This window comes from Bos indicus, chromosome 24 (genome assembly GCF_029378745.1).
Source record: "Bos indicus isolate NIAB-ARS_2022 breed Sahiwal x Tharparkar chromosome 24, NIAB-ARS_B.indTharparkar_mat_pri_1.0, whole genome shotgun sequence".
NCBI classification, from domain to species: domain Eukaryota; kingdom Metazoa; phylum Chordata; class Mammalia; order Artiodactyla; family Bovidae; genus Bos; species Bos indicus.
Window position 1 is genome coordinate 21,509,479 of NC_091783.1, and position 12,612 is coordinate 21,522,090.

Consider the following 12,612-nt stretch of genomic DNA (forward strand, 5'->3'; position numbering starts at 1 on the left):
TAATATTTAAAAAATTTTTATTGAAATATATACAATATTGTGTTAGTTTCAGATGTTAAACATAGTTATTCAGTATTTTTGCAGATACACTCCATTACAGGTTATTACAAGATTCATGGGTGTAATTCCCTGTGATAGCTTATTGTTTATCTATTTTATATATAGTAATTGGTGTCTTAATCCCATACCCCTTATTTGTCCTTTTCCCCTTTCCTCTCCCCTTTGGTAACCACAAGTTTATTTTCTATAAGTCTGTTTGTTTTACATTCATTTATATTATTTTTTAGATTTTGCACATGTGATATCATACATTATTTGTCTCTGACATTTCATGAAGCATAATATTCTCTAGGTCAATAAACATCGCTGCAAATCACAGTGCATGTATACGTGCTAAGTTGTTTCAGTCGTGTCTGACTCTGTGTGACCCTATGGAGTACAGCCTGGCAGGCTCCTTTGTCCATGGGATTCTCCAGGCAAGAATATTGGAGTGGGTTGCCATGCCCTCATCCAAGCAATCTTTTTGTTCTTTTTTAGGACTAATATTCCATCATATGTATCTGTATATGTATGTATATCTTATTAATCCAGTCATCTCTTAATGGGCATTTGGGTTGCTTTCATGTCTTGGCTCGGAGAAGGCAATGACACCCCACTCCAGTATCCCATGGACGGAGGAGCCTGGAAGGCTGCAGTCCATGCGGTCGCTGAGGGTCAGACACAACTGAGCGACTTCACTTTGACTTTTCACTGTCATGCATTGGAAAAGGAAATGGCAACCCACTCCAGTGTTCTTGCCAGGAGAATCCCAGGGATGGGGGAGCCTTGTGGGCTGCCATCGATGGGGTCACACAGAGTTGGACACGACTGAAGCGACTTAGCAGCAGCAGCAGCAGCAGCATATCTTGGCTATTGTAAATAGTGTTGTAGTGAACACTGGGGAGCATGTATCTTTTTGAGTTAGTGTTTTCAGTTTTTCCAGATAGATACCCAGGAGTGGGATTCCTGGATCATATGGTAGTTCTGTTCTAGTTTTTTTAGGAACCTACATATCCTTTTCTGTACTAGCTGCACCAATTTACATTGCTGCCAACATACACTGTAATATTTTTAGGTAATGTTTATTTTCATTTTTTAAATAACAGCTTTAATGAGATAATTACACATCATAATCACCCTTTTAAAGTGTAGAATTCAGTGGTTTTTAATATATTCGGTAGTTTTTAAAGTTACCCAATAATTACTACTAATTCCAGAATATTTAGGGAGATTCCCTGATAGCTCCATTGGTAAAGAATCTGCCTGAAATGCAGGAGACCCCGATTCAATTCCCAGGTCGGGAAGATCTGCTGGAGAAGGGATACGCTACCTACTCCATCCATTATTCTTGGGCTTTCCTGGTGGCTCAGCTGGTAAAGAATCTGTCTGCAGTGTGGGAGACCTGGGTTTGATCCCTGGGTTGGATAGATCCCCTGGAGAAGGGAATACCCAGTCCAGTATTCTGGCCTGGAGAATTCCATGGACTGTATAGTCCATGGGGTCAGAGAGAGTCGGACATGACTGACTTTCACTTTCTTTTTAAAAAATTTTAATTTTTTTATTGAAGGATAATTGCTTTACAGAATTGTTTTCTGTCAAACCTCAACATGAATCAGCCACAGGTATATATATATCCCCTCCCTTTTGAACCTCTCTCCCATCTCCCTCCCCATCCCACCCCTCTAGATTGATACAGAGCCCCTGTTTTGAGTTTCCTGAGCTATACAGAAAATTCCTGTTGACTATTTTACATATGGTAATGTAAATTTCCATGTTACTCTTTCCATACATCTCACCCTCTCCTCTCTCCCCATGTGCGACTTTCACTTTCTTTCCAGAATATTTGCATCACTGTGAAAAATAATCCTAATCTCATTTATCAGTCCACTCCCCATTCCCCCGCCCTCCCCCTCAGCCAACCATTAATCTATTCCTAGTATTTTCCTATTCTGAGCATTCCATGTGAATCATGTGTAGTAGTAGTCATTGTATATATGTAACACCTTTTTGACTCTTCACCTGTTGATGAGCACTTAGGTTGTTTCCATATCTTGGCTATTATAAATAATGCTGCGATGAACATTTGGGTACAGATAACTTCTCAGATTTGTGTCTTTGTATTCTCTGGATAAATAGCAAGGAGTGTGATAACTGGATCTTATGATAGCTCTATCCTTAATTTTTGGAGAAATCTCCGTCTTCCAGTGTCTACACCAATTAATATTTCTACTAACAGTGTACAAGGGCTTCCTTTTCTCCACATCCTTGGCAACACTTTGTTGGCTTTTTTGATCCTGCCTGTTCTGATAGGTGTGAAGTGATATTTCATTGTGATTTTGATTTACATTTCCCTAATTAGTGAAGTTGAACATCTTTTCATGTGTCTGTTGGCTATCTGTATATCTTCTTTGGAAACATGACCATCAGCTTCTCTGCCCACTTTTTAACAGGTTATTTTTATTGTTGTTGAGTTATATGAGTTTATCAACCCCTTATCAGCAATATTATTTGCATCTATCTTCTCCCATTCAGTAGGTTTTCATTTTATTGGTTTCCTTTGCTGTATGGAAGCTTTTTAATTTGATGTAATCCCATTTATTTTTGGTTTTGTTTCCCTTGCCTGAAGAGACATACCTAGAAAGATAATGCAATGATGATGTTAAAGAGCAAAATGCCTATGATTTCTTCTGGGAGTTTTATAGTTTCAGGTCTTAACATTCAAGTCTTTAATTCACTATGAGTTAATTTTAATTTTTATGTATGGTGTGAGATAGTGGTAGTTTCATTTCTTTCCATGTGGCTGTTCAGTTTTCCTAGTACGATTTACTGAAGACACTGTCCTTTCTTCACTGTATGTTCTTAAGAAATTTAAGTTTTAAACTTTTAAGTAGCAAAGAGGCTTGGAAACAGATTATAAAGTAAATTACTTATTTAAAGAGCTTTTAAAACACAGGTTGAATATAATCCTAGCCTATCATTTAAAAAAAGCATATCTATGTTCCAGGAAATACTTAAGATAGCTAAACTAAGACAGCTATCTTAGCTAAGCTAAGATGGTTACTGTGTTATGTTCCAATGTAAATTTTAGACCTAAAAGTAGGTATTCACCAGAGCAAATGAAATGCCACTTACAGTGAAACATTATAGTGTACACTTTTTCTGAATTAACAGTAAAGCCACAGACAGCTAGAAAGGAGTAAGTAGACCTCTTATAAAGGCCTCAATTTCCTTATGAAAAAAAAGGACATTAATAATGAAAACTTAAGGGAGGAGAAAATCATAATATAACCACTCACTGTCCGTATTTATCTTTACTACTTACCTTTCATATATTTCTGATCCTCGCAATCACCCTGTGAGGCAGGCAGGGTTCAGTTTTTCATTCCAAGGAGGTATTTTCTCCATAAACACTGAAGAATGCCAAAAAAAGTTTGCTCTTGGACCTGAGTTTCCATTTATTTTAAGAATAAGTAACTTTTTTAAAAAGCAGTTTTTCTAACTTTAGTTTCAGAAATTGCATTAAACATTTATTTTCATAGTCCATCTTTTACAAAGAAGATAAGAAATTTCTAAAGTCCATCTTTGGATTCTTTTTGGATTCACTCTGACTAAGCAACATTTTCAGTTGAGAGAAGTGTTTCTTTGTTTTGCTCGCATTCTTTGAGGAACAAATGGATGTTGACTGTCCAGATGTAGGCGTTCTGAAAAGAAACATAAAGCCACACTTAGATATACAGACAGGCAACAGTTCCTCCTACCAAGCCTAGATACCTACTACTATAATCATTTTCTGCTCTTCTGTAATAATTATGGCCATACATGAGCAGTAGCTGTACCCAGCAAAGTCATTCGCAGTTTGTTAAAAAAAAAAAAAAATCTCCTCACTAAACAAGCTAATGGCAACATTTAGGAGGTATAAGGGGTATGTCTAGAAGCTGCCTTCATACCTGAAAGAGAAAGCTAAAGGCAAAGTCTCATTAGGACTGAGTTCCTTGTAAGACTGACATCAAAATTCATGATAATTCTAAGCAAGGACTGCAAAAACATTTTTTAGTTCACAGCTCAAGACCACTTCCTTTCTCAAAAGTGAAGAATCTCAACCTATGCATACAGGTACCATTCTGTTGTATTTTCACCCTTACACAAGGTGAGCTCTAGAGGGCAAAATGAAGATCATGGCATCTGGTCCCATCTCTTCATGGGAAATAGATGGGGAAACAGTGGAAACAGTGTCAGACTTTATTTTTCTGGGCTCCAAAATCACTGCAGATGGTGACTGCAGCCATGAAATTAAAAGACGCTTACTCCTTGGGAGGAAAGTTATGACCAACCTAGATAGCATATTCAAAAGCAGAGACATTACTTTGCCAACAAAGGTCCATCTAGTCAAGGCTATGGTTTTTCCAGTGGTCATGTATGGATGCGGAGAAGGCAATGGCACCCCCACTCCAGTACTCTTGCCTGGAAAATCCCACGGACGGAGGAGCCTGGCGGGCCGCTGTCTATGGGGTCGCACAGAGTCAGACACGACTGAAGCGACTTAGCAGCAATAGCAGCAGCAGCATGTATGGATGTGAGAGGTGGACTGTGAAGAAAGCTGAGCGCTGAAGAATTGATGCTTTTGAACTGTGGTGTTGGAGAAGACTCTTGAGAGTTCCGTGGACTGCAAGGAGATCCAACCAGTCCATTCTAAAGGAGATCAGTCCTGGGTGTTCTTTGGAAGGAACGATGCTAAAGCTGAAACTCCAGTACTTTGGCCACCTCATGCAAAGAGTTGACTCATTGGAAAAGACTCTGATGCTGGGAGGGATTGGGGGCAGGAGGAGAAGGGGACGACAGAGGATGAGATGGCTAGATGGCATCACCGACTCGATGGATGTTGAGTTTGCGTGAACTCCGGGAGTTGGTGATGGACAGGGAGGCCTGGAGTGCTTCGATTCATGGGGTCGCAAAGATTCGGACACGACTGAGCAACTGAACTGAACTGAACTGTATGTTCCAGTGCTTTTTAACAGAACCAAGCACAGAGGGTGCTCTCTATAAATATCCACTGAATAAACGATTCCCCATCTGGTATGTGTGTATTTATGCCTCCTTCCACTTCATTCTCGCCAACTGTGTTCAACCCCCAAACAATATTTGGGGTTTGTCAATCTCATCCCTTTTCTGACTCCCCAATCATGATAAACATGATACAACTTTCTCTTTCCTGCATATACCTAACAAGCAGTCTGGTCTAAATGCAAGTGAATTATTTTAAATATTCCAAATTTTCTTTTATCTGCATATATCCTGTAAGTAGAAACTTTCACGATGAATTCCTATCATATCAAACACCCAAATAATCAGGAATACAGAGAAAACTAACTTGAAATTTTAAATGTCAATCCTCATATAAAAACCTCAATAAGCAGAAATAATCTAGTCTTTGCTGAATTTTGTTATTTAATTTCAAGAAGCTACCAGACTCTTTTGTAACAAAAATGTTTAAAAATTCCTTTCACAGTTACTACAGAGTTAAATTTGTTAATGAGCATAATAAATAGAGTATTGAGGATTACTGAAAATAAAACATGTACCCAGTCACATAGTTAACTTCACATCATTTCACAAATCCCTATTCTGTTGAGTTTCTGACAGGGGAAACCGCAAAAAATAAAGGTTTAGAGCAGGAAAGTCAACCCTGACTGGTTGTCTTGGTGACACAAAGGATGAATTAAGGCAAGTGATAGGCAGACAGATTGGTGCCAGCTAGTGGGGGCTGGAAACCCATGCCAGTGTCTTTCCTATGTACACAGTGAGGTACCCCAGGCTTCTAATCAGAACTGTGTTTTTTAATAAATATTGGACTAGAAGGGTTTGAAACTAGAAGCAGGAAGACTCAGGGAATTATTGTAGTAATCCTGGCAAAGGATGAATAATGACCTGAACAGACAGCAGCAGCGTGGAGAAAAAGGAGAGGACAGTTGCAAACACCTTGGAGGCAGGATGGATAGAAACTGGTGACTAACTAGGCCAGGACAGAGGGAGCAGGACTGTCAACTACACCGACCATGTCATGTCAGACTGTCTAGAAGGGCATGTTCATTTATAGATTAAGGAAGCTTAGGAGGATGGGCAGGTTTGAGTGGTTACCTCTGGGACATGCAGGAGTGGGAAGTGGATATATTTAAAGGCAGTTGGGAACGGGCCCAGGGAGAGGTTGGATGTAGAGGAACACACCTGAAGTCAGTGCAGTGATGACTTCCTCAACTGCATGGCAATTTCAGGGAGTGTTTGTTAGAACTCAGGGGTTAGCAATGGCCATTTGTATAGCTTAATGGATTAACATACCTGAAAATCAATGCTGGGCTCTTGCCTTTGGAACCAGACGTGTGATTTAGGTTTGCAGAACTTGGAGTCTTTCTCTCTGGTGTCTTCAGGCTGAGTTTACTCGTAGGAGTGGTAGGATTGCTCTTCAGTGCTGACAGAAAGCTTCTGCTTTTTCCATGATGTTTAACTGTTCTGTTGCACGTTTTACAAGTAATCAACTGCCACAAAAAGAAGAAACAGTGAGTCTTATTTCTCCTTATAACTTAATCCAATAAACTGTATATTCATTAAATTCTTATATGTAAGACACCTTTTAATACCTGGGCATTTATACCTTTACAACATTTTATAACATTTTTTTTTTTTTTTCAGAAAAATTCCAAGCCTTTTCCCAATAAAATATGGCAAAATATCACTGAAAATAATTGACTCCTTCAGACCCTTAGTGAATCTATATATAAATACAAGTCTAAAGTAATTTATAAAACCAGGCATATGAATTCTCACATTCTCATCCTTCTTCATTAGGAATAGAGGTTGACTTTCTTTTCAGGATTCATTGTTCAAGACATGGTCCATTTTACAGCTAAATGCTCTTCTTCTACCCATCTGACTCACAAGGCACCAGATTCGGCCCAGGCCTCAACAAAATTAACAAACTAGTTTACGAGAAGTACTCTGATGTTCATGAGCAGGTAAAAATGCATTCACAGAGGTTTAAGTTGCTTTATGAAAATGCACTTACCTGTCCAACAATGGTAAACTCCTAAATATGGCAGTTCCAATCCAAGTTGTTACTGACTGTAGTCTGAGGCCAGACCTAATCTGTCATAGTGTCCACTGTGCCCAGCACAGTGCCTAGTAGTAACCAGGCACTGGAATAGTTGGTAAACTGGAATAGTTGGTAAATGTTTAACACAGAACATGCACATAAAGTGTATCTAATACTGGTCGCTACATGGTAAACCGTAAGTAATTTAATTTGGTTGTTTTATTCCACTTTACATCTCCAATATATAACACTGTTTGGCCTAATGTAAGATTCTCAATAAATGTTTGATGAATGAACGTAAGACACACTTATCTTTGTTGGACATAAATACATACTGTGACATGGAGGGGGTGACTGAAGAAATGACACTGGTACCTAATACTTTACGCTCTTTCCTTATGTATGCCTAATACAGTTTACTGTGTCTGAAGAAAAGGACCATTAGCTGAAAATATTTAGTGATAAATGCAGTTCGGATGACTTCACACTGGTGAGCTCAAGAAATCCTCAAATTTGTGAAAATAATTGTGCTCAATGGTAAGATCTGGGCATTGAGAGTTCATGATGTCTGGTTCTAGGTAACACTGAAAAACAAAACTAAGCTGCACTCTTGATGAAACAGTAATCACTAGAAAAAAAATCTTATGTATATATTTTGACAATCTAAATATACTACTACAAACTTCTGAGTTATATTCAGGCTAATTCTTAACCTTATCGTAAGCGAAAGAAAACTCTAGTTTACTTATACAGAATGGAATTGAAATCTTACCAGCACACTTTTGGAGTCTTTGTACTTTTTCAGAATTTTTGCTTCTTTAAAACTGAGTGTATAATTTCTTGCTTCTCGATTCAGAAGTTTCTGTATTTTGGGTGTCAGTTTGGGCTTGGGTTTGAGGCGCACTCGAGATTTATCCTGAACAAGCAACTGGAAACAGTATGGACATGTTCCTTCAAAAGTGCTTTTATCATCTAAAATTATACAAGTAAAACCCAAAAGTCAGCAAATCAGAGTATTCTGTTACCACAAACTATCAATATTATAGATGCAAAAGAGTATATTATTTAATATGAGCAAATACAAATTTTCCTTAAGCAAAACTCAAAATATAAGAATCTACAAAGATAAATTGGCAATAATTTATTTTACAAAACACTATAGTTCTTATCGAGTCACTCTTTTTAGCAACAGATAGGTTAAGTCCCCACCCTTTTTCACATCATGCAAAATGCCAGGCTGGATAAAGCACAAGCTGGAGTCAAGATTGCCAGGAGAAATATCAATAACCTCAGTTATGCAGATGATACCACCTTTATGGCAAAAAGCAAACAAGAACTAAAGAGTCTCTTGATGAAAGAAGAGAGTGAGAAAGGTGGCTTAAAACTCAACATTCAGAAAACTACGATTGTGGCATCCAGTCCCATCACTTCATGGTAAATAGATGGGGAAACAGCGACAGACTTTATTTTTTGAGGCTCCAAAATCACTGCAAATGGTGACTGCAGCCATGAAATTAAAAGATACTTGCTCCTTGGAAGAAAATCTGACCAACCTAGACAGCATATTAAAAAGCAGACGTTACTTTGCCGACAGAGGTCTGTCTGGTATTTCCAGTAGTCATGTATGGATATGAGAGTTGGACTATAAAGAAAGCTGAATGTCGAAGAATTGATACTTTTGAACTGTGGTGTTGGAGAAGATTCCTGAGAGTCCCTTGGACTGCAAGGAGATTAAACCAGTCAATCGTAAAGGAAATCAATCATGAATATTCACTGGAAAGACTGATGCTGAAGCTGAAACTCCAAAACTTTGGCCACCTGATGCAAAGAACTGACTCATTTGAGAAGACCCTGATGCTGATGTGAAAATAATTGTACTCAGCAGTAAGATGTGAAGAGGAAAGAAGGGGACAACAAAGAATGAGATGATTGGATGGCATCACTGACTCAATGGACATGAGTTTGAGCAAGCTCCGGGAGCTGGTGATGGACAGGGAAGCCTGGCGTGCTGCAGTCCATGGGGTTGCAGAGTCAGACACAACTGAGCAGCTGAACTGAGCCACGCTTTACTCTTTGTTCATTATTGCTACCAAGTAAAAAAAGGCTGTAAGTCTCACAAATTTTACAAACACATTTATCATGAAATAACAATATTGGGACTTTTCTTTTTTAAACAATCAGCACAGTTTTGTGAGCTGGGCGTTGTCTGCAGCACAAGGTAAGGGGACAACAGACTTGCCCCAGGCCCTTTATGCAATCAAGAAAGCATTCACTGACCATCTACCATGCTAGGCTAGAGACATAAATATGGAAGTAAAGGAGTTGCTATCTTTATAGAATTCATGTTCTTGGGGAGCCCTAGGGAAATGAAGGTAAGACTGGTAAGAACTGTAACAGAGTATGATTAAAATGCCCTGAAAATTATTAAACTCTATATAGACTAGCTAGAAACATTTCAAAGAGGCTTGACAAAGGTCACTGTAGATGACTATAAACTCTTAACTGTATTTGGAAAAGGCATCTATTATTGGTAAAGGGCTTTTGGGTACAAGTACAGTGAAAAAGCAAGCATGGTTATTTAGGGAAAGATGAAGTGTGAAGGTGATGTTGCTGAAAAGGAAGGTGGGCACACCATCTGTATAAATATTTAAGGGTAAGTCCTGTGTTAAGTGCTAGGAATAGCACTATTGAAAAGCTAAGGACCATGCTTGTAACTTAGCTCTGAAAAGTGTAAAATTCATTCACACTGAGAGACTGTTACGTGCCAAGCACTGGTTGTGGGAGATACCACGTTGAACAGAGCACAATTCATGGAGAGAAACAACGTACACAATGCCAAATGTTAAGTGCTGGGGAGAAAAAAGAAAGACTGGAAAGGAGAATGTGGATTGCTGATATAGCTGCTATTTTCTTAAATAGGGAAGCCAGGGAAGGCTTCGTGGGGTGACATTTTCAAGAGACCAGAAGGAAATGAGGAAGGAATCCAAGTAGGTAAGGTAAGACTTAGGTGAGGTAAGACTTCCAGGTACTGGAAGGGCAGTTGCAAAGGCCATGACACAACATGGGGGCCTGGCAGTGGTTGAAGTTTAGTGAAAAAAAGGGAGAGCAGCTCAAAGAGGTAATGCAGACCTATGACACTGGTACACCTGTGGGCTCATAAAGATCTTCACTTTTACTGAGTGGACAGTCATTTCAGAGTTTGTAGCAGAGAACTGACATGAATCTAGCTTAGGTTTCTGTTAGACTCACACTGACTGCTGGATTGAGCCTGGACTGTAGAGATGCATGGGAGCTGTTGGCAATAACCCAGGAGAGAAACTGATGGCTTGGACAGGGTGGTAAGAGGGATGTGGAAAGAGGTGGCTAGATGTTGGATACATTTTAAAGCCAACAGGATTTGCTGGCATATTGTCCTGGGGAGGAAGGCTGTTAGTGAGACAAGAGTGACTCCTAGGTTTTTGGGCTGAATGAATCTTAAGGATGGGGTTACTGGTTACTAAAATGGGAAGAACTGGGGAAGGGGGGTTGTCGTGTTGGGGGATAAAGTTCGAGTTTTCGCCTAATGTGACATTCAAAAAAAGTTGTCAAGGCATCTGGATGAGTCTAGGATTCAGAGGAGTAGTCTGAACTGGGATATAAGTTTGGAAGTCCTCAGTATGAAGAATTTAAAACCCGTAAGACTGCATGAAAAACTGTCATAAAGGAATTGGGCGTAGATAGAAAAGACGTCCAAAGGCTGAGTCCTGGGACACTCCATCATTTGGAGGGTGGGGAAGGAGGCGCCAATAAAGCAGATCAAGAAGTACTGGCTAAAGAGGCAGGAGTTGAACTCGGTGATGATCTGAAAGCCAAGTGAAGAAACTATTTCGAGTAGATTGATCAATTGTGTCAAATGCCAATAAAAGGTCAGGCAAGGTAAGGCAGGTTAAGGCTTTTTTTTTTTTTTTACGGAACTGAGAAGCCTCTGGAGGGGGGTTTATAATGGCTGTGGGTCTATCAGATTTCTCTGGATCATCTGGTTCCTTGTGCGGAAGGGAGGGAGCGGAGCCACTAGAGCCCGACCCACAACCAACGGGCGTCCTCCTTACCGTGTGACGAACTGTAGGCCCAGCTGCAAAAGAGAGAGACACTCGTAAGGGACGGGACACACCCGCCTGCCGCTCGCCTCCCGCTTCCCCTCCCTCCTCTCTTACAGAAGGTAGCGGGCCTGGCCCGGGCAGCTATCTTGTAGTTTCCAAGCCGCGGCCTCAAGATAGTGCTTCTGCCTCATCCCCGCCGATACCCCACGCCGCAGAGACCCGGTTGCAAAAAGGAGACTCCGGAAGCCGGTTTCCTAAAGCGGCGTACTTTGACGTCCGGTTCCTACCGTCCTCCGGAGCCAGGCACCCTCGGCTGAAGGGTTCCGGGCCCTCCGCGTCCGGGCGGGGTTCCAGGGGCCGACCCTTCCGCCGCCGTTGGCCCCGCCCCTGGGTTCCGCCTGGTCCCCGCGGGCTGGGAGTCAAGTGAAAATGTTAATCGCTCAGTCGCGTCCCACTCTTTGAGAGACTATGGACAGTAGCCCACCAGGCTCCTCTGTCCATGCAATGGGTTGCCATTCCCTTCAGGGGATCTTCCCGACACAGGGATCGAACCTGAGTCTCCTGAATTGCAGGCAGATTTTTCAGTCTGAGGATCACATCACAGGGGAGCCTGAGCGGAGTAGCTTGACTGGGCTGGGTTGGCAGTGTCGGGAGCTGAGGATGCGCCCGCCTCCAGCACCGTCGCCTCTAGACTTGGGAGCCCGGATCCTGACCTGGGCCGCGGCGGGCGGACGCGGGGCCAACAAGGGGAACGCTGGGGTCTCCAGTTCAGTCTGCTCTTGGCAGGGGCGCTAACGAGCTTATCTTTATTTTTATTTTTTCTGTTTTTAATTGAAGTGAAATTCACCTAACTCGTTAGCCATTTTAAGGCTAACTACACAGCTCAGTGATGTGTAGTACAATTGCAATGTTGCACTGTTACTAGTTTGGAAACAGTTGTATCAGCGTAGGGGAAACCTCATACGCCACTAGGAGTTACTCCGCATTGTCCCCTCCCTCCCGGCCCCTGGCAACCGCTGATAACGCTTTTTAAAATTTGTTTTTATTTTCGCTGTGCTGGGTCCTCATTGCTGCATACGCTTTTCTCTAGTTGCAGGGAGTGGGGAAGTGGAGGGTGCTACTCTGTAGTTCCCATGCGTTTGCTTCTCGTTGCGGTGACTTCTCTTGTTGCCAAGTTTGGGCTCTAGGTTCTGCCCGCTTCAGTAGGTGAGGCAGGTGAGCTCAGTAATTGTGGTGCTGGAGCTTGGTTGTTCCACAGCATGTAGGATCTTTCCACTCCAGGGATGGAACTCATGTCCCCTACATTAGCAGGCAGATTCTTTACCACTGAGCCACCAACCTCAAGTAAATGGAATCATACATGGGGTCTTTCAGGTGAGGCTTCTTCCATTTAATATAGTGTTTTTGAGG

The 12,612-nt window shown here is 41.2% G+C and overlaps 1 protein-coding gene across 3 annotated transcripts; it reads right to left on the reverse strand.

The window, feature by feature from the left end:
• C24H18orf21 (chromosome 24 C18orf21 homolog) lies at positions 1–11,489 on the reverse strand. 3 transcript variants are annotated; one of them, XR_011563777.1, is made up of 6 exons: positions 11,317–11,473; positions 11,212–11,234; positions 7,896–8,095; positions 6,373–6,569; positions 3,362–3,740; positions 1–2,673 (listed from the first exon to the last, which is right to left on the reverse strand). XR_011563777.1 is itself a non-coding variant. In XM_019986946.2 (5 exons), exons 1-5 carry the CDS (start codon positions 11,391–11,393, stop codon positions 3,587–3,589), a joined length of 651 nt encoding a protein of 216 aa, XP_019842505.1. In that variant the 5' UTR covers positions 11,394–11,473; the 3' UTR covers positions 1–3,586. The 3 variants fall into 3 exon arrangements, 2 of the variants coding, with proteins under 2 accessions (XP_019842505.1, XP_070634845.1); XM_019986946.2 differs by having other exon boundaries at positions 1–3,740; XM_070778744.1 differs by lacking the exon at positions 6,373–6,569 and having other exon boundaries at positions 1–3,740; positions 11,317–11,489.
• Between the last annotated feature and the right edge of the window lie 1,123 nt (positions 11,490–12,612).

Coding starts and splice junctions, on each gene's coding strand:
- C24H18orf21 (XM_019986946.2), bottom strand. CDS start 11,393: ATGAGGCAGAAGCACTATCTTGAGGCCGCGGCTTGGAAACTACAAGAT. Junction 11,235..11,316: donor GGCCAGGCCCGCTACCTTCT/GTAAGAGAGGAG, acceptor TCTCTTTTGCAG/CTGGGCCTACAGTTCGTCAC. Junction 8,096..11,211: donor GGCCTACAGTTCGTCACACG/GTAAGGAGGACG, acceptor GTATAATTTTAG/ATGATAAAAGCACTTTTGAA.